At 33.2% G+C, this 22,448-nt stretch overlaps 1 protein-coding gene across 2 annotated transcripts in view; it reads left to right on the top strand.

Annotated features, from left to right (window-relative positions):
• Positions 1-22,448, top strand: part of SUZ12 (SUZ12 polycomb repressive complex 2 subunit) — a 57,052-nt gene that overhangs the window by 16,358 nt on the left and 18,246 nt on the right. For both annotated transcript variants that reach the window (XM_077165268.1, XM_077165269.1), the window contains 5 exons: positions 5,023-5,108; positions 6,831-7,062; positions 8,177-8,270; positions 12,721-12,826; positions 16,075-16,252. In XM_077165268.1, the coding sequence (XP_077021383.1) occupies positions 5,023-5,108; positions 6,831-7,062; positions 8,177-8,270; positions 12,721-12,826; positions 16,075-16,252 (696 nt within the window). The remainder of the gene's footprint in view (positions 1-5,022; positions 5,109-6,830; positions 7,063-8,176; positions 8,271-12,720; positions 12,827-16,074; positions 16,253-22,448) is intronic.

Here is a 22,448-nt window from a genome sequence, read left to right on the forward strand (position 1 = left end):
TTAACATTTGTTTCCCCTATTATTTATTTTTAATCTATATGCTTTACTCATCTGTCCATAAGGTAGATAAAAGAAGCATCAGGACATGAGGTTTTCACAGCCACACAGTCACATTGCAAAAGCTATATCATTATACAATCATCTTCAAGAAACGTGGCTACTGGAACACAGCTCTGCATTTTCAGGCAGTTCCCTCCAGCCCCTCTATTAATGCCTTAACTAAAAGGTGATATCTATTTAATGCGTAAGAATAACCTCCAGGATAACCTCTCAACTCTTTGAGATCTCTTAGCTATTGACACTTTATTTTGTCTCATTTCTCTCTTCCCCCTTTCGGTTAAGAAGTTTTTCTCAATCCTTTGGTGCTGAGTCCCAGCTCATTCTAGGATTTCTGTCCCACGTTGCCAGGAGGGTCCACAGCCCTGTGAGTCTTGTCCCACGTAGAGAGGGAGAGGGCAGTGAGTTTGCTTGACGTGTTGGCTGAGAGACAAAGGCCACATCAGAGCAGCAAAAGAGGTTCTCTTGGGGGGTGACTCTTAGGTCTAATTTTAAGTAGGCTTAGCCTATCCTTTGTGGGGTTAAGTTTCATATGAGCAAACCCCAAGATTGGGGGCTCAGTGGGGTTGTCACCACTGATTGTGAGAATATCAAGAATTCTCCACTTGGGGAAATTGAATTTTGCCCCTTTCTCACCATTCCCCCAAGGAGACTTTGCAAAGATTCTTCTGGGACTTATCGAGGCACCACTGGACAAACCTACAAAATCTCATGTCCTACTTAAGGACATGGTGTTCAATTAAGCTGTCCACATAAGTTATATTAGGAAATGCACTAGTCAAAATAAAAATTTTGTACCAAATAAACATTTTTTGCTTTAGTCTCTCACATAAGTTAAAGTTTTAAAATGTTAATTACCATCTATTTTTAACAATATGGGTGATAATTCTTGAAAATAGATGTAAGCTTTATCTGGTTTATATCTAATTAGATCAGATTCTAAGCTCTTGTCTCTAAACCATACTTTTTTTAGTGCTGTATTAATAGAGAAAAGGCTGTATAACAAACATTACCTTATTCAGCTTATAACCATCATCTTCAGAGAGCATAAATAAGTTGAAAATAATGGAAAATCTTTTCATAAAATTAAATTTCTTGTACTTTAGTATTTTTGATTTCCAGTTACTTTTTGAATTTTAAGTTACAAATGCTTATGATGAAAATTTTAATCTAGAATAGATGAAGTCTCCTGAATAGAACCCTTTTGCCTAATCATTATAAGTTGTTATTATTATATCATACTTTTAAAAACAGTAGTGAAACAACTGAAAACAGCCACTGCTATCACTGGGATGTATCAATATGTTAGGGGTTAAAGAAAATTATTGTGCCATATATTTTACTTCAATAAAAGAGTTTAAAGCTTGCTGGGGAAAATTTTAATTGGTTTAAAATGAATAAAATCCCTCTCAGCTTGTCCATCTTAAATTTGTAGATGTATCCTTGAATTATAATGCAAAAGAATAAAACCTTTGTAAGGAACATGTCAAGTTGGTCATTTTTGTTATTGTTTAGTAAGAAACAGTGATTATATTACAACAGTTTCATCACTCACTGGTCAGGCTTTTTAAGTAAAATTGAAATCTGATGTCTATACTAACAGCTGATAGAACTTTATTTCTAGTTTAACCTTAGACCTGGTCCATTTTTTTATGTAGAAATAATATGAGCAGAATTTTTATGGTTTTTTTTTTAAGTATTTATAATTGTTTTGTAGAATCCTTATTTCTAATCAATTCATCATGTTGATAGGTTTTTTATTTTTATTTTTTTTTATGTTATGTACTTCATTAGTACATGGACTCTAACACTTTAGAATTCCATAGGTTTGTTTGTCCTTTGTTTCCTAGGGACTTGTTTCAGTGATGGATAATTTTTGTTTTCAACAATACTACAGAAAGTAGTCCGATTAAGCATTTTTCCCATCTACATGGCAAAATAAGTACATTTAAAAAAATTTTCTCAGATTCACTGTTTTTTATTTTTTCCTTGATGATTTTTAAGTAAAGGAGAGTAAACTCTGTTGGCATTTCTGTTTCTAGAAAATAATTTCCCATTCTGAGATTAGTGGAAGTTTGCAAGTGGCCATTCAACATACACTTGTGGTTTTTTGTCTTGTTTTGTTTTGTTTTTTGTTTTTAAAGAAATAATCACTATAAGAAGCCAGGATGGAAAATCAATATCGAGATCACTAAAATTATTCTTTTTTCTTTTGTTTTTAAGTGAAGACTTGTTTAACAATTACTACTTGAAACTACTTAAAACAAATAGACAAAGATTAGTAAGGTACTATTATTTGTCACTGTTATTCTGAGAGTAATTTTTTGACATATTTTAGGCATTGAATTACTTTTTGCTGTATTAAAGTATTTTTATTCTGGATTCAACTTCCAAAGAGACTGAAATTTGTTTTGTATGCATACACTACAAAAGAAGAATGTTTTTAAGTAGGAAGAAAGTGTGTCCAAAAGCTCACACACAAAAAAAAATTTATATCTAAATGTTTGTGTGCTAATGAAGTTCTTTAATGAAGCTTATTCCTTTGGGATTTTAAAAACAAGTAAATACAGAGGAGTACTCTGTAAGTAACCTTACTTTGCACAGCCTTTGCTAGTTAATTGATATAGAGAATGTAGAATCTAGTATCCAAAATTAAAATCCCTAAACTTATAAGTCATGGACTTCCCCTAGGTGGTAGTAAATATTATCTTGATTTTTGCTGTTCTCTTAAGGCTTTAGAGAAATTTTGGTGGAAAGTTGAAAGCTACCTGTCTTTCTCCCCTTTATGATATTTAATGTTCTTTGAAACCTGTATTTTATCCCTATGGTGACAAGTCCTGGTCAAATAAAAAGAATTTTATTTTTAGTTTAATATATCTATGTATTCAAAATGAAGTGTATATAATAATACATATTTCTATTTAAATGTATCTGTAATTTTATTAATGGATTTCAAGAAAAGGAAACAATAAAGATGATTACTTTGTATGTGTGGTTATTTCTCCCAAACTATTTTATTGTGCTTTTCAACAAGAAGCTTTAATTGCATTTGTCAAAATTACTCTTGACTAACTGTCTGTAATGTTCTTTTTTCAATTTTTTAAATGTTTTTATTGTGAAATATAGCATATACAAAGAAGAGAAAGAAAAAGCAATAATTTTCAAAGTACACTTCAACAGGTAGTTAGAGAACAGTTCAGAATTTGTTATGGGTTACCATTCCACTATTTCAGATTTTTCCTTCTAGCTGCTCCAAAAACTGGAGGCTAAAAGAAATATCAATATAGTGATTTAGCAATCATGCTCAATTGTTAAATCCTTTTTTTTCCTCTGTTATAACTCCTCTATCTCCTTTGATCCTTCTCCCAGTCTACCTTTTTCATGTTGAGAAGGGGTGTTGACACCAAAGGACAGGGAAATGTAATCAGTTGGTAATCTTAGAGTCTTGTCCCTTTGGTTTTCAAGATTTATCTGGCCTAGGAACCCTCTGAAAAGTATAGGTTTCAGGAAAGCAAACTTAGCGCAAATTTTAATAGGGTCTGAGCTCTAGGTGTTCTTAAGAGTTAACAGGAGTGATGTTGGTTGGGGTTTAGCAAACCTTGGCAGTAAGCACTATCTAACTGAATCTTGCATAACAGTAGCCTCCAGAATAGCCTCTTGACTCTATTTGATCTTTCTTAGCTACTAATGCCTATTTTATTACACTTCTCTTCCCCCATTTTATCATGAAGGTGTTGTCGATCCCACAATGCCAGGGCCAGACTTATTGCTGGTAGTCATGTCCCATGTTATCAGGGAGACTTTGAATGTCATGTCCCATATAGAGGGGGAGGGTAATGATTTTCCTCGCAGTATTGAGCTTGAAGAGAGAGAGTCCACATCTGAGCAACAAAAGAGCTTTCCTGGAATGAGCTCTTAGACCTCATAGGTGAGACTTCTCCACTACGGAAATAAATTTCATAAGATCAAGCCTCAAAATCAAAGGCTTGACCTATTTTCTTGCGAATTCTGAGTGGTTGCTAGGGCATCTGGGGTTTCCCAGGTGGGAAAGTTTAGTAGTTCCCCCCCCCCCCCCCTGTTTTTTTTCCTTCAGACTCTCAGTACTTTTTTTGGTATGCTATATGGGGGGGTCACATTTCATTTTTTTTCCATGTGACCATCCCATTATTGGACCACCATTTGTTGATTTTGAAGCGATGGGAGTGGGGGATGGTGCACAGGCCAGGAATCAAACCCAGGTCTCCCACGTGGCAGGCAAGAACTCTACCACTGAACTATCCTTACACCCCCTCTATGAATATTTTTTAATTATCAACCCACCATAGTCTGAGATGTATCTGGGATTTACATTAAGTTTATACAGAATTACAAGGCCTTGTTTACATTCTGGGCTCCAGGAGTTTGAGCTGTTTAAATGAGCTTTCTAGACAGGTTGATTTAGATTGTGTGTTGCAGAAAATTTAGGTTCTAGACAAAATAAACCCCTTAGCCTTTGGTTTCATACAGTAGGTGGAGGTCTAGAGTACATACACTATCATCTTTTACCCTGTATTCTGATTTACCTTAGTCTCAGCCAGATTGGGTTTGTTTTCATCTGTGATTGAGGCCTTATAATGTTCTTTTATCATAAATGTTAAATTTTCAAATCAGGAGTAATCAGTAAATATTTTGGAGTTAAAAGTTAAAGTTGAATCATCTTATTTGAGTCATGAGAAAAGCACAGTAAATAAGAAAGTAATTGTATTTGTCTTGTGAAAGGTTTATTTAAATGACTTTCTATTTAAAGGCTTTTATTCTAAGAAGTATGATGAAAAATTGGAACTGATTTGGGGAAGAAAGAATCAGTAAATTTTTGAGAGCTTCATTTTAGGAAGCCTTTATTTGAAATCTTCAGTCTTGGGGGAAATGAGTACTGTGTTTGTATTTTTAAAAATACATATTTTAAGATATTGAATTTCTATTTAGATAAGCCATCACAAAACTCAGAAAATGAACAAAATTCTGTTACCCTGGAAGTTCTGCTTGTAAAGGTCTGCCACAAAAAAAGAAAGGTAATGTATAAAGTAATAGTGGTAATTAAGCAGAATGATTTTCTTAAATACATTCATGCACATTTATTTTGTGTATTTCAAAGCCAATTTTTAATACTTTAAAAGATTAATTAATATATTGATGGTTCAGTTGTAAAACAGATAGACCTCTATTGTCAGCCTCTTACATCTTCATGTTTTTTCTAGTCTGGCAAGATCTTTACATAAAACTTTTTTCTTATAGCAATCTGGCAATGAAGACAAGAAATTGTCTTTTAGCAATTTGCACCATGAATTAGTTTCCCTACCACTTCAGTCTCTTAGCTTATTGCTTAGCTATTTGAATCTGTTAAATTTTTAGATAAGGCTAAGTAGTTATTTCCAAAAGAATTATCTTTTGTAGATACTCTTAGACAAAGACATTCTGTTGACAGCATATCAGCCATTAACCCATTAATACATTGCTTCAAAATTTTATTTATGATGAAATCATTTTACCATAGGTATAAGTGTTATAAAGTTTCCTGGGCTATTCACCGAAGCTAAGAGTAATAATGTGTTTAGTAGCTCCGAGTCTTTGGGACTTGAGAGAAATAGAAACTGGCCTGTATGGAGGCTTTTACTGCTGTTGTTCTTCCAACAGAGCATTAAAAGGGAGTGGGCTAAGGTAGTAGGAGGCAGCATTTTAATTATACATTAAAAAAAATTTTATGTTAAGAGACATTACTTCTGCACCATTCCCATACAAGATATGGCAAGTAGTGATACCAAAATTTAGGTAAAAAAGTGAAGTGAGGCATACTAAAAAACATGATCTTCTGTGTTGAAAGAAATAATATGTAGGTGTAAACATTTTCTTGGAAAGGTAAACACAAACCTTAATAGTCATGTCTTTAGTGGGGTGAATGAGACTTGGACTTCTCATTTTATACCCTTTTATAGAAAGATTGTTTTAAAGCTATAAGCATGTATTTTCTGTTTAGTTTTTTAAAATAAGCTGCCATGAGATAATTGTGAATTTTTTTTTTTTGCATGGGCAGACACTGGGAAATGAACCCAGGTCTCTGTCATGGCAGGTATCTCTCTGCCTACTGAGCCACCATGGCCTGCCTTCTTATTTTCTTTTGATATAGAGATCTGCATCTTCCAATTTTTCTATAGTATTCTTTCAGCATAACTAGTGTTATATGGTAACAGAACATTAGTCCTGAGATAATCCATATCCCTTCTATTAAGCAGCATATTTAAGACTATGGATTTACTGATTGATAATGTTGACAGTGGGGTTATCGTAACCCTTTTTTTTCCTTTCATTTTCAACTGTTATGTTAAAAAGAAAATTTAAAGGAAAAGATAAATTTACCTGAATTTAATTTTAAGCATGGTTTAAATTAGAACTGTTTAAATAAAAACAGTTCTCTGTTTTTATAAAACTATTTCATATGTCCAAAAGTTAAATGTTGGGTATACCGTGTCATTATTTCCATTATATGATTCAATGTCATTTCATTATATTAGGGAAATCCTTAATTATTTTATCACTTGGAATATAGTTTCTCCACATTTTCTTTTGGCTTCATGTAGTGTCACAATTTTCAGAACTGTGGTTAGAATTTTAGCATGCCATTGGTAATCGTGACCTATGTCGTTCCCGATAGCTATGAGTAGAAGTTTTTATTACAATTCTTACTTAATTCTTAATATTCATAAATAAATTAAACTTAATAATCTTTGCCTTTGCAGGATGTAAGTTGTCCAATAAGGCAAGTTCCCACAGGTAAAAAGCAGGTGCCTTTGAATCCTGACCTCAATCAAACAAAACCTGGAAATTTCCCATCCCTTGCAGTTTCCAGTAATGAATTTGAACCTAGTAACAGCCATATGGTGAAGTCTTACTCATTGCTATTTAGAGTGACTCGTCCGGGAAGAAGAGAGTTTAATGGAATGATTAATGGAGAAACCAATGAAAATATTGGTAATTTTTATTTTAATAATTTTTACTAGATTTTGTCATTGGATATTAAGATGGTCAGTGAAAATGTGTTGAACCAGTATTCCTTCAATAGTGTTCATAATGTAACAAGTATTTCATTTTTCAAGGTATTTTAAACCTTGCCTTTCCAAGGAAGAAAATGAAGTACTAGAAATATACTGCATGTATTCTAGTAGCTTGGCATTCATTTTTCAAATCTCTTTGTAGTCTAATGCGATATTACTTTTATGGTAGATTGCTCTTGTTATTAAATTTTGTATATTTTGCTGGACTGGGTATTCTATATAGGGGTCACTTTATTGCATGAGAAATTTCATGTTTTGTGTAGTGAAATTTTTCACTAATACTTGGATGGAAAAGATTGTATTACAAGGTGTTACCTCAGCAAATAATGAGTTTTCCTCCCATCCCAACATTGTATGAAATATTTCATACCTACAAGAAAGTGGAAAGAATTTTATAGTGAGCACCTGTATACTCACTACTTAGACTGTACAGTTAACATTTTATTATACTTGGTTATCATATATCTATCCCTCTCTTCTTTCAACAATTCTGAATTCATCTTTGAGGTAATCATCCACCCAACATACAGGTGCTGTGGATACAGAGATGATTAAAATAGCAGTCCTGTCCTTCAAAGATTTACAACATAGGTTAGGGAGATAAACATGGAATTAATTGCAGCAAAATAATGAGTGCCATAATAAAGATGTATGAAGTTCAGTGGAGAAGCACCTGGTTGCTTGGAAGGTATCATGGAAGAAATAATCTTTTGAGTCTTGGAGTATCCTTTGAAGTTCTTGAAAAGTAACCATGAGTAAAGAAGGGTTTGCTTAGCAAGGAAGGTCATCCCATATAGAAAATTGTATTTGCACAAATACAGCATATTAATGTCATTGAATATCAAAAAGTAAGGATGTAAACATGATAAAAATGCAAAATTGAGAGTGTCGTCTGAATATTATATTACAACACTAGTGTAATCTGTACCTCATTTGGAATAAATGTATGCTTTACATTAAAGGGCGAACTATTGTAAATAACAGTTTTTTGCTTGAATATTTGATTTATGAGATGTGTTTGTCAAATTCAGATGTCAATGAAGAACTTCCAGCTAGAAGGAAACGAAATCGCGAAGATGGGGAAAAGACATTTGTTGCACAAATGACGGTATTTGATAAGAACAGGTAATGTTGATAGACATTTGAGGATGCCATAATGTTTTAAAAATGTTTTGATTCTGAAGCAGAATGTAGTGGTGGTATTGAATATTTCTTTGCCTTTGTTTCTCTTGATTCTTATGGATAAAAAACCAAATTTGTAAATCCTGAATTTTTCTTTTAATCACATAAAAACCAATAAATAGTAGAATGGAATGATCAAAAGAGGAATGTTTGCGTTTGTTGCATGTTTTTTTGGTATTTAAAAAAATAAAATTAAAAAAACGATAAACAGAGACAAGGAAATATTTGAGTGGCTTATTTAAGATGGTAAGTATTTTTCTTTGATAGACACTGTTCTAAACAGGGAGAATGAGACAAAGTCAAAGTCCCTGCTTTTGAGTTACTTAAATTGTAAAGGAAACAGAGGTAACCCAGCCTACCTCCCCCACACAAACTGTATGAACTAATTTCCTTTAGTGGTGAGTTTATGAAGAACAGTGTAAATGGTTGCTGTTTTATATAGGAAAACCTGTGTGAGAAGGCAGTATTTGAGCAGAGACCTGAATGAAGTGTGTCCTGTGCAAATCTTGCTTTTGTAAGATTTGAGGAAAGATATACTGTATATAATCATTGTGTGGCTATTATATGTTTATTTTACACAGGGTGGCAGAGAACATTTGTGTTTAGAATCATTCTGCAATTTTCTTTCGTAATGAAGTACGTGAGGGCAGTTAAAAGACAGTCTGGGAAGACGTCCTAGTCTTTTTTGGCAGAATTGTAAGATTAAAAGTATAGTATGCCATGATTTTTTGTAATAGACTGCTCACTGACTATTAGCTCAGTATACTGTCACTCACGTATGAGAGAAAGCACCAAGAAAAGCAACCTAGATCGTTCCTCTCTATTCTTTAAAAAATGCTGAATTGTTGCTTTAATAGAACCACTTGTTGGCTACCAGGTGAAGAAAGGTACAAGTCTCCTTTTTTAAAAGAAATTTTATTGTGTAACATATATATGCAGCATAACATTTCCCACTTTGGCCTCTTTAAAGTATACAATTCATTGATATTCATTACATACACAGTATTGTGCTACTGACACCACCATCCATTACCAAAACTTTCTTATCAGCTAAACAGCTTCTGTGTTTAGTAAGCATTTACTTGGCACTCCCCACCTCCAGGACTTTGTAATCTCCTCTTGAACAATGAATATGCATATTTTGTTATTCCATATAAATTGGATCATACTGTGTTTGTCCTTTGTAACTGGTTTATTTCACTCAAGATGATGTTTATCCATATTGTAGCATGTATCAGAACTCCATTCATTTTTGCAGGTGCAAGGCTTTTAACAGGATAAGGTGATTAGAAATAAATAGAATTCAGCTACTACATTGACTTAGAATATATCACTTAATGTTAATGGAAAACAATATATTTGTCTTTCAAAGGCAGAAATTTAAATATGGATCAAAGGTTTAGACAAAGCAACCAGAATCATAAGTATACTAGAAGATAGTGATTATGTCTTAAGGTCATTATAAGTATGTCAATATATCATTATAGGTATGTAGGGGAAAACAGGACTGGCACATAGGGCTTCATTGATATTGGTAAATTTGTTTTAGGCAAGTTGGGGTACATTGTATTTTTATTTTTTGAAATTCTTTTTACAGTGTTTCTGTTAGACATTTTCTTTATACATATAGAATTCTTCATGTTTAATGAAAACTATCAAGAAATCATGGGAGACTGCCTTTTTTTATTTTGAAAATTTCCAAACTAATAGAAAAGTTAAAAGAATACTATGAACACCCTACAACTTTCACCTAAATTAATCAATTGTTAGCACTTCGCCATATTTTTCTTTAGTCACGTATATTTATTTTATTTTTTCCTATTTTATACGAGACCATTTGAAAGTAAAAGAAATTTATATCACTCCTCCGCCACACTTCAGCATGCACCTTCTAAAACAACGACATTCCTTTGCATAACCCCAATACACCTTTCATATTTAGGAAATTTAGCATAATAAAACAAATACTATTTTCCTATTGGATCCCAATAATGAATTTTATGACTGACCCCTCCTCCCCAATCACGGATTGTGAACTATAGCTAAATGACATATCTGTAAAATCTCCTTCAATTTGTAGTAGTTCTCTAACCTTTTTTGCCTTTTATGAAGCTGATTGATATTTTAAGTATAGGCCAGTAGTTTTGCAGAATCTTTCTCAATTTGGGCTTCTTTGATTGTTTCCTCATGAAACTAATTAGGAATACTAAATTGTAATGTGTTCTTTATGTAACACATTACAGACACAGGTTAATATTAGGTTTGATTGCTTGGTTGGGGTGGTATTCACCATAGTTTTCCTATTCCCTTTACAATTATTATGTAATCTGTGGTAATAACTGAAAGGGTAAAATGTTCTTTTTTCCCTAATAGTCATTCACAGAGTTGGTTTTAGTATCCATTGATGATTCTTGCTTGAGTAAATTATTACTGTGGCAGTTGCTAACTGGTGACTTCCTATAATTTCTTTCACAGTTATTAGCTCATTTCTGTATAAAGAAGAGCTTTCCCTCTCTCAGCTTTATGTTTAGATTTTTATGTTTAGTATCAGTACAGATTAATTGATTCTATTTTTATTAAATTTGTTATAATACATTCATGTTGTTACTCATTTTAATAATCATATTGTCCCAAATTTGACCAAGAGGATTTTCTCCAAGCAGATTCCTGTGTCCTCTTGACTTTATCTTTTTAAAAAAAATTTGTGTTTTGTGAAGTAGTGAGATAGTTCAGATTTACCTTCTTTTCCTATCTCAACTTTGGAATTAGCTATTTCTTTGAGAAATTCCAGTTCTTTTTTGGTAGGGGAATGGTATTTATAAGTTAAGATCTCAGGGCTATATGTGTGAAAATTGTTTTTAAAATTCCAGAGAGTTTAAAGCCTCCTAAAAATGACTAAATTTCAAAAACATAGGAAAAGTATGAAATATTTAGCAAAGTAGAAAATTTAAATGATAAATCAGGGGGAAATTATTTTCGACTCATAGATAGGTATCTCATTCCTCATATAGAGAGAGATCATACTGATTAAAAAGACCACTTGAAGGATGGGCAAAGGATATAGACAGTTAACAAGAAAAAATATATATACAGTTCTTAAACAATTGAAAGGTAATCAAGACATCTGAATTAAAAGTACACTGAGATACCATTTTTTCACTTATCAGATTGGCAGAGATCAAAAAGCTTGGTAAAGCACTGTTGATGAGGCTGTGGGGAAAAAGGCCTCCTCATACATTACAGGTAGGAGAGTAAATTGGATTGTAGCTATCAAATGTACAACCATGAGATGGCATATTATGTACCCATGTAAAAGACTGAGGGACTCTCCTTTTCAGTTTTAATGCATATGTGTGTATTACCCATTCAATAAAATAACATTTAAAATTCACTTTTTAAAATGGAAAGTTGAATAGCTTTGCTTGTATGCTATTAGACTAAATTCAAGTAGTACAGCACAGGAAAAAGATAAAAATTCTTAACTATTACAATAAAACATAACGTTTCTCTCAGTTTTCTCATCTGTAAAATATAGCACCTACTTCATGGAGTTGTTAGGAAGATTAAATGAACCATGTAAAGTCTTTAGAATAGTGCCTGGCACATAGTAAGAACTCAATAAATGTTAGCTATTAGATTATCACCTAACAGAATTTCTCTAAGACTCCTGAAAATAAGCCAGATTCTTACTGTATACAATTAATTATTTTTCATGGTTGAAGAATAGTGTTTTGGGTAATAGTGCTTTACCAGTGTTTAAAGGCATATAAAAAAATACATAAATTATACACACATGCACAAGTTCACACACATTGAAACTACTGTGAGTATGGGTATGATTTAATAGATTCTTCCAGTATTTCATTTAGTCATTCATTCCGAAAATATTTATTGAGCACCTATATGTGCCAGGTGCCCATAAGATCTTATTACCAAAGTCATAATAATCGTATTAGTTAACTGGTCAAGTATAAAATGTTGCTAGTAAACATTTAGTTCAAATGTTTACAGTAGTCAAAATATCAGAGGCCTAATTCCTAGTGGTTTTCTAAGGAAATTATTGTAGCACTTAATTCATTTTTTAAAGTATGGAGCCTGCATACGTGCTTTATACTTAATGCTTAAAACTTATCACGTATTGAGACTTTAGGTATAGTATATTAAAATGTTTAAATCTGAGTATGATATGAAATAATTCCCTAGTTAGATAGTTACTAGTGCAAATTATTAAAATTCTTTTATTAGGGCTAAAGTATAGGTATATTTTTAAATCTTCTGGGTATGTAAGCTAGCTTATCAATTTAATAAATGCTTTGTTAGTATAAATCTAAAGATGTAGAATTTGTATACTTAATACACAGGTTACTTTAAAGTGTGTGTGTTTGTCTAACAGGCGCTTACAGCTTTTAGATGGGGAATATGAAGTAGCCATGCAGGAAATGGAAGAATGTCCAATAAGCAAGAAAAGAGCAACATGGGAAACTATTCTTGATGGGAAGGTATGGACTACTTAGAAGGTTGAGCACTTTATAGTTATGAACTCCCATTTTTGATTGATGTTTTCTTCCCCAAATGCAAATTCGTGTTGGAAGAGTCCTTCATTTTTTACACTCTGAAAATCAGAAGTAAAAATGATATTCATGACATTTAATGGAAGGCCATCATCCTTGGAGCCAGTCTGCCTGGATTCAGATTTCCAGCACTTACTGGCTATGTGGCATTTGGCAAGTTACTTAACTTGTATCTCAGTTTTGTCGTCTATAAAATGAGGCATTGGGTTGATGGATTAAATGATCTAATTAATAAAATATGCTTAGCATTATTCCTGGCATAAAATAAGTGCTCAATAAATGTTAACTGATATTTTAAATCCCATTCACAGTAAGAGATAACATGTGATGGCTAGTAATAAATTTATTAAGAAATATGCAGAATGTGGCTGAAGCATACTTAAAATAACTTCTAAAGACAGACATACATACCTTTTTTTGGCTTGGAAGACTTAACAAAAGAAAGATGTCACTAAATTCTTAATATATCAGGTCAATAAGCAAAAAGGATTTTTTATGCCTTAAAATTAGTCTTAAGTTAGTCTAGAAGAATAAGTATGTAAGTATGTAATAATATTAAGGGAAATTTTAGAAAAGTGTACTAAGGAAAACCTTGACTTATCAGATAGTAGAATATATTGTAAGCTAAGGGAACTTAAAAGTTGAATGTTACCAGCATAGGCTAGACAAGCAGATCACAGATGCATACCTGATATAGTTCTGTGCATGTTTGGAATTTAGATGGGCAAAAAGGTGATGGTATAGAGATAGACTGTTCTGAAATTCATAATGATTTTAACAGAATTGGTGTATAGCCATCTGAAAATAAACTTAGAACTGAAAATTTCTGGAAGGCTAAGAAACATAAATGTAAAAATTAATGCTATATGACTTCAGGAAAATAGGTGAAAATTAATATAATCTTAGAAGACCTTTTTAAAGTATGATATGAAAGCCAGAAAGCATAAAGAAAAAATTGACTATTTAAAGTAGATCACTTCTGTATTGTAAAAACCTAAAGTTAAAAACGGAAAGGGTGCCTGAGTGGTTCAGTGCTCACCTGCCATGCAGGAAACCCAGGCTTGATTCCTGGCCCATGTACCCCAAGAAAAACCCAGAAATGATGGACTGAGGGGGAATATTTGCAACGTACAAAAGGCTAATATCATGAATGCTTAGAGTTTCTTAAATTATAAAGTAAAGGAGAAGCAATGTAATAGGGAAAAATTGATAAACAATCAGGTAGTTCTCATACTTAACCTTATTAGTGTTCAAAGAATTGCAGATAAAATTAGGAATACTATTTTTGACAAAAATTAGAAGGATTGACAGTTTCTAGTGGTTTTGGGAATGTGAGGATACATACTCTAAAATAATGCTTTGATATGAGACTAAGTTAGTATAATTTTATTGGCCATGCAAATTGAAAATGTGTATTAAAATGACAACTGTGTATAAAGTCTTTAATAATTCCATTAATAGAATTTTGTCACAAAAGGAGTAACTTTGCATGTGAAAAATTATCGGTAACAGTTCCTCAGCATTTTTATTTTTTAGATAAGCTGTAAAAATAGTTAACTAAATAGATAGCCATCAAAATGGTGGTATTTTGGCCAAAAAATATTCAAGGGTTTAATTTCCACATAATAGTATGTGTAATCTCATTTTATAAAATTAATATTATAATAGCATTATATAGGTGATGTGATTTCTAATATTTAAAAAAAATTTTCTTTATACTTATCTAGAGTGAATTTTCTAAAGACATTTGTTAACTTTAATCTTTGTTTGAAATTTCTTAAGGTATGGTAAATTTATTCATGATAACTGTAAGTTTGTTGTGTGGGTTTTTTTGTTTGTTTTTTACATTTGTGAAAGTGTGTATTCCTGGACATGGACTTGCTGTGTCAAAATTAGTTAATAGGACCACATCTTTACCTTGTTCCAGCGTAAAATTACAGTTTTAAGGGGATTCTTTATAATAAATATGAGCACTTTAGGCTTGTATGGCAATTAAAAACTAAATATGAACTCATTGAAGGTTTCTATAAAGAGAAGGATGTGAAAGCACTCTATGAGAAGATTATTTGGCCTTGTATATTTATGGATTGGGAAGTGAAAGTGATTAGTAGGGAGAGTAGCTCTGATACTGCAGTAATAAGGCAGTAAGAATATATTTAGGCATTTCCTTTGGTCATGGAAGGGAGAGGAAGAAATGATAGCTATTGCAAAAAGGGCTTGATAAGAAATCAAAGAAAGAATAGAAGCCAAATGTAATTTCAAAATTTAGGGCCACTAGTAGAATAATAATTACATGTACAAAAATAATTATTCCTGAGATGGAAATTTTATTTTAGTTGAAAGGATACTGGATTCACTTCTGAACATGTTTGAGTTCAGGGTGACATTGAGATAATCCAAAAGTGGTAGGGTCCAGTAGGCAATTGAGGATGATGGACTTAGGGCTCAAGTATAAAAGATAAAAGAGTCGAAAATCAATTTGGAATCATCACCCTCATAAATAAAGCCTGAGACTAGATGAAAGCTTGAGGGTGAAAGGATAGTTAAAAGGTTAGCTACAGATTAAGGAGACCAAGAGAAGATTAGAGGTATAAGAGGAAGGTCAAGAAACTTCAGTGTCCCAAAACAGAGAAACAAGGGCAGTCATCATCATTGCAGCTGAGAGAAGTCAAGGAAAACTAATTGCCAAAAGGTTCAGTTTGCACTAAGAAAGTAATTGGTTACCTCAGAGTAGAGGTTGCAAGTTGACTAGCTTTGGGTACCACTTTGTTTTTTTTGCTTTGAGTTTTTTTGTTTTTTATTTTCTCAACACATTTTGAATTGGTTACCAGTATTTAAAAATGGAAAGATTTCCCACGAAAGTGTAGATTTCTGACTTCTTTTGAAAAATCTGAAAATCTGGGTGTGCTGGGCCAACATTTACACATAACAACTGCCCACTATTCCTTACAAGAGGCTATGTTTTTTAGGTGGCCCGAGCGCTCCAGGTCTGCAGTCTGTACTGTGCATGCATTTACCTTACTTGCCTGGTTATCCTTGTAGACATTTGGGTTTTCAGCAGAAGTTTGTTGATTTAAATCAAGTCCACATTGACTTACAATGAATATTAGAGTTTTGTTCCTGTGATTTCTTTCAATTAAATAAATTCTTCACTGTTTTCCTGCTTTCGTTTTTAGCGTCTGCCTCCATTTGAAACATTTTCTCAGGGACCTACGTTGCAGTTCACTCTTCGTTGGACAGGAGAGGCCAGTGATAAATCTACAGCTCCTATCGCCAAGCCTCTTGCCACTAGAAATTCAGAGAGTCTTCATCAAGAAAATAAGCCTGGTTCAGTTAAACCTACTCAAACTATTGGTAAGAAAACATCTCTATCAAAATAAGGTTTTCAGAGTTAGGACTTAACATTTTAGATCAATTCATCTGTCATTGGCTCCGTATAATTATTCTTGGGAAATATTATTTGAAAAACTGTGAGCCATGATAAGTTAACATTATCTTATATTAAGAGTAAAGTTTTGTGTTTAGTACTGAATGGCAATCGCTTATCCTCAACCCTTGAATCAGATGTGTTTAGCAATTGCTATTATTTTAAATATTTTAACATAATATGGCTTGTAGTATATGAACTATACATTATATAATAGACTCGTATCAATTTAGAACAAGTTTGTCCACTAAGAAAATTTGCCACAGACTCACAAAAAATGTGTTTATCAGCGTTTTTAGATTTTGGAATTGCAAGTGTAATAAGCTTTGGAACTATACTTCTTATAATTCATGTACACCTTTTTTGTGTTTTAGAAGTGAATTCAATAGTTCAGAGTTTTTTAAATTTGGGGGATAGAAGAGAGTCATAACCTGGATTGTACCAGGTTAAATTTGGTGGTAAATAATAGGTGGGTTTTTTTTTTAACTTAAGATCTGGTTTTACCTTACCTCATTGTTATTATCTATGCATTCTTTATATTTTTATATTTTTGTATTTTCTGTATTTCATCTATATATTTTTCTCCCATTATAAAAATGCACTTCCCAACAACACCAAAATGATTTATCATTTAATTTATCCCATATTACATATACAGTAGTCTCAGAATATAATACCATTGCTAACACCAGAAATAAGATTACTAAAAACAGTTTAATGTTTTTTGGTTCTTTTCAACTAAATGGCTGTTTCTTTTTTTTATTATTGTGAAATATATATACAAAAACATAAATTTAAAAGTACATTTTAACAAGTAGTCATAGAACAGATTTTAAAGTTTAGTAGGTGTTACAGTTCCACAATTTTCATTTAGCTGCTCCAAGACAGTGGAGACCAAAAGAAATAACAATATAATGATTTAGCAGTCATACTCATCAAAGTATATCGCAATGATTAGTTGTAGAACAGATTTCAGAGTTTGGTATGGGTTACAATTCCACAATTTTAGGTTTTTATTTCTAGCTGCTCTGAGGTACTGAAGACTAAAAGAAATACCAGTATAATGATTCAGCATTCATACTCATTTGTTAAACCCTACTTTCTCTGTATAACTCTACCATCATCTTTGATCTTTCTCCCACTCTTTAGGGGTATTTGGGCTATGCCCATTCTAATTTTTTCACTTTGGAAGGGGCTGTCAATAATATGGGATGGGGAATGGAACTAGCTGATGTTCTGGAGAGCCTGGCTTGTCTGCATTTCAGGATTTATCTGTTCCAGGGACCCATCTAGAGGTTGGAGGTTTCAGGAAAGTTACCCTAGTACATAGAATCATTGTAGAATCTTATATAATGCCCTAGGTATTCTTTAGGGTTGGCAGGAATGATTTTGGTTGTGGTTTGGTAAGTTATGATAAATAGCAGTGTCTATCTGAAACTTGTATAAGAGTGACCTCCAGAGTAGCCTCTCGACTGTGTTTGAACTTTCTCAGCCACTGACACTTTATTTGTTACTCTTCTTTCCCCCCTTTTGGTCAGGATGGCATTTAAAAATATATATTTTTTATTGATAAATCGTCACACACATATATTCCATACATGGTGTACATACAATCAGTGGCTCACAGTGTCATCAAAAAATTGTATGATCATCACCATGACATTTTTAGAGCATTTGCATCACTCTAGAAAAAGAAATACCAAAAAAAAAAGAAAGAACTCATACATACCATACCCCTTACCCCTCCCTCTCATTGACCACTAGTATTTCCATCTACCCAGTTTATTGTAAACTTTGTCCCCCCAGTTATTTATTTATTCTTTATCCATATTTTTTTACTCATCTGTCCATATCCTGGGTAAGAAGAGCAACAGACTCAGGATTTTCACAATCCCAAAGTCGTATTGTAGAAATTATATCTTTATATAGTCGTCTTCAAGAATGAAGGCTACTGGAACATGGCTCAACGGTTTCAGGTACTTCCATCCAGCCACTCCAGTACACCATAAACTAAAAAGGGACATCTATATAATGCATAAGAATATGCATAAGAATAACCTCCAGGATAAATTCTCAAATCTGTTTGAAATCTCTCAGCCACTGAAACTTTATTTTGTCTCATTTCTGTTTTCCCCCTTTTGTCAAGAAAGGTTACTCAGTCCTTTGTTACTGGGTCCCGGCTAATCTCAGGATTTCTGTCAGATTTACACCCCTGGGAATCATCTCCCACATAGGAGAGAGAGCAGTGAGTTCACCTGCCGGGTTGACTTAGAGAAAGATGCCACATCTGAGCAACAAGAGAGATTCTGTGGGGGTGACTCTTAGGCCTCATTGTAAGTAAGCTTAGTTTATTCTTTGCAGGAATAAGTTTCATAGTGGTGAACCCCAAGATCGAGGGCTCAGCCTATTAATTTGTTTGTCCCCACTGCTTGTAAGAAAGATTATTAGAAATTCTTCAAATGAGGAAGTTGAATATTTCCTCCTTTCTCCCCAGGCCCCCCCATGGGGCCTTGCAAATATTTCTTTATTTACTGCCCAAATTATTCTGGAATATATTGGGGCATCATGCTAACCTGGACAAACCAACAATATCTCAAGCCCTATTCAAGATTCCATGTACTTATGACAGTAACTGACAATAGAGGTTAAATTAGGAAATGCACTACCCAAAATATACATTTTGCACCAAATGAACATTTCTCCCTTTGGTCGTACACAAAAGTTGAAGTGTTAAAATATGGACCATGGACCATATCCTTTACCTTGTATTCTGATTTACCTTAGTCCTATTCAGTTCAGCTTCATTCATATCTCTAGTTGATGTCTGATCACTTTTTCAACCTTTTCAACAGTTGCTGTGTGGGGCTGTATGGGGTACTGCTGACTTTCATAGCTTCACAGCTCTTACTGTGTCAGGTGTCACATAAATACCCAAAGTTTCTGGGAACGGCCAAGTTATAAACAAACAGCTCAGTATCTCATAATTTAGAAATAACAGTTACAGCGATGACATATATTCAGGAGTTGCAAGAGCTTATAATCTAGGACCCTTTACAATAGGCCTCAACCTGATAACCTATGTTCTTGACTTCCTTTCACCAAATTTTTATATTATAGTTAGTTAATATAATTCAGGTATTGTACAAAAAATGGCTATGAGCTGGATTTGGCCTGTCGGTTATAGTTTACTAACAAGTAGATTATGCCAGAGACTAGATGGATATACAGTGAAAACGTTTATTGATTTTAGTTTCAATCCTCTACCCACCCTACACCTGTATGTATCTGTAGTAGATTAGATTATTGTTCTACAAATATTCACTCCCTTCTACCCAGCTTCATGAAAGTATGAACTTCCCCACCTCACTAATGTGGAGGGAAGTTGTGACTTGTTTTTGCCAGTGGAACATGGGCATAAAGAACTGTAAAGACTAACCCAGTTTGATGCATAGACGTAGAAATATGGGAATTAAGTAATACTGTTTTAAGCCATGGAGTTTGGGCTAATTTGTTGCATTGCATTACTGTAGATATAGTTGTAATCACTTTAAAATGGTTTTTGGCTTATCGGTCCCATTTTAATATAAGCAATTTTATATATATTTACAAATATATATGTATCTCCATCTCCATCCCCAATTTTTTTAGTAAATGGTAGTATCCATTATTTAAAATCTTGAATATATATCCTGGAGATCACTCTATATAATTTATAAATATAATTATCATTCTTTTTTTACAACTGTGTAGTACTTCAGTCTGTAATTATGCTATTTGTTTACCCAGTCCCCTACTGATGGACCTTTAGGATTTTGGGCATTACTAATTGTGCTCCAGTGAATAGCCTTTTCTTTCTTCTTTTTTTTTAAATAGAGCAGTTGGAGGTTTGAAGAGAAATCATGCATGAAGTGCAGTTTCCAAATACCGTCCACACACACGCAGTTTTCCTTATTAACATTTTGCCTTAGTGTGGTATTTTTGTTACAATTGAAGAAACAGCATTATTATAATTATGTTGTTAACTTTAGCCCACTGTTTACATTAGGTTTTACTCTGTGTTGTACTTCTGTGATATTTTTATATGTGTATGTGGTAACTTATGGATAACCTAAAATTTCCCCTTTTTGTTCCTTTTTCTTTTCAGTTATACAGTCCACCAGGATTAATTACATTCACAAAGTTGTCCCTCCATCACCACCATCCATTTTCAAAACTTTTCCAGCACTCCAAACAGGAGATCAGTACCAATTAAACATTACCTCCTCATTCCTCTCACTCACCCGGCCCCTTGTAACCTGTATTCTAGTTTCTATCTTTATGAATTTGTGCATTTTTCTTATTTCATATAAGTGAGATCATACACTGTTTTTCCTTCTTTTGTCTGGCCTTTTTCACTTAACATGATATCTTCAGGGCTCGTCTATATTGTGGCATGTACCAGCGCTTCACTTCTTTTTAAAGCCGAATGATATTCCATTGTATGGATAATACCACATTTGAAGGTGGGGTCATACCACATTTTGTTTATCAATTCGTCTGTTGATGGACATTTGGTTTGCTTCCAACTTTGGCAATTGTGAATAATAGCACTGTGAACATCAGTGTACAAATATCTGTTCAAGTCCTATGAGTTCTTTTGGGTGTATAGCTAGAAGTGGGATTTTTGGGTCATGGTAATTCTATACTCAATTGTATGCATTCTAATCAATGTGAGATGGTATCTCATTGTGATTTTGAAATCCATTTCCTTAATAGCTAATGGTATTGAACATCTTTTCATAAATTTCTTGGCCATTTGTATATCTTATTTGAAGATTCGAGTTACTTTTTCTGTTCTGTCTTTTTGTTGAATTGTAGTTGTTTATATCCTGGTTATTAAACCCTTATCATATATATGGTTTCCAAATATTTTCTCCCATTCTGTAGGTTATCTTTTTACCTCCTTGATAAAGTCCATTGATGTACAAGGGTAATTAATTTTAAGTCCCATTTATCTATTTTTTTTTCTTTTGTTTTTCTTGTTTCTGGTATAAAGTCTAAGAAACCCCTGCCTAACGCAGGATCCTGGAAATGTCTCCTTATGTTTTCTTCTAGGAATTTTGTTATTTTAATTCTTATATTTAGGCTTTTGATCCATTTTGAGTTACATTTTATATATGGTCTGAGATAGAAATCTGCATTTATTTTTCATTCTTTTGCATATGGCTTTCCATTTCTCCTTGCACCATTTGTTAAAAATACTATTCTTTTCCCGCTGAGTGGACTTGGTGTGAGGGTTTATTTCGTAACTCTCAATTTTATTTGTTCTAAATGCCTGTCCTTGGTTCAGTACCATGTTGTTTTAGTTAGTGTAGCTTTGTAATAAGTTTTAAACTCCATTATTTCCTGATATATTCTTTCTGCCCCCTTTTCTTTCTCCTTTCCATCTGGAATTTCCATAATGCTTTACTAGGATACTTTCTTTTGTCTCGCAGATTCCTTAGGCTCTGTTCACCTTTTTTCATTCTTTTCTGTATCTGTTCTTCCAACTGTATGATTTCAGTTGTCCTGTAATCCAATTTGCTGGTTCTTGTTTTTACCTGCTAATATCTCCTGTTGAATACCTGTGTTGTATTTTTTATCTCCATTATTGTGATTTTCATCCCCTTAAGTTCTGTTACATTCCTTTAAAATTCCTTTTTTTGTCCAACACATCATCTTCCTTATATCTCTTGGTTTATATCCAAATTTGATTTACTTATGTCAATATTTTCTTTTTGTGAATTGATTTTAGGAGATTTGACAGAACATCTTTAATTAGCTGTCTGTTCCACTGTCTGTATTCCCTCTGAAGTTTTGTTTGCTTGGCTAAGCCATCATTTCCTGTTCCTTTGTATGTCTTATGATCTTTTGCTGAAGTCCGAGCATTTGCTTTTTTTTGATTCACTAACTATGGAAGTCAGTTTCTCAACCTCTTGCCTAGAGTTTTATTAGATTGGCTGTGTGTTAAGGCTCTGTCCCAATGTCATGTCCAGTTTATACTGAACCTTTAAAGCAGCCTGTGTTTTAACAGTTTGATTCCATCAGGTCTTTCTGCATCTGCCTGTTGCCCTTGGCATGTGCAGGAGCTAAGATTACCTTGTT

The sequence above is a fragment of the Tamandua tetradactyla genome, chromosome 6 (genome assembly GCF_023851605.1).
Source record: "Tamandua tetradactyla isolate mTamTet1 chromosome 6, mTamTet1.pri, whole genome shotgun sequence".
Classification (NCBI taxonomy): domain Eukaryota; kingdom Metazoa; phylum Chordata; class Mammalia; order Pilosa; family Myrmecophagidae; genus Tamandua; species Tamandua tetradactyla.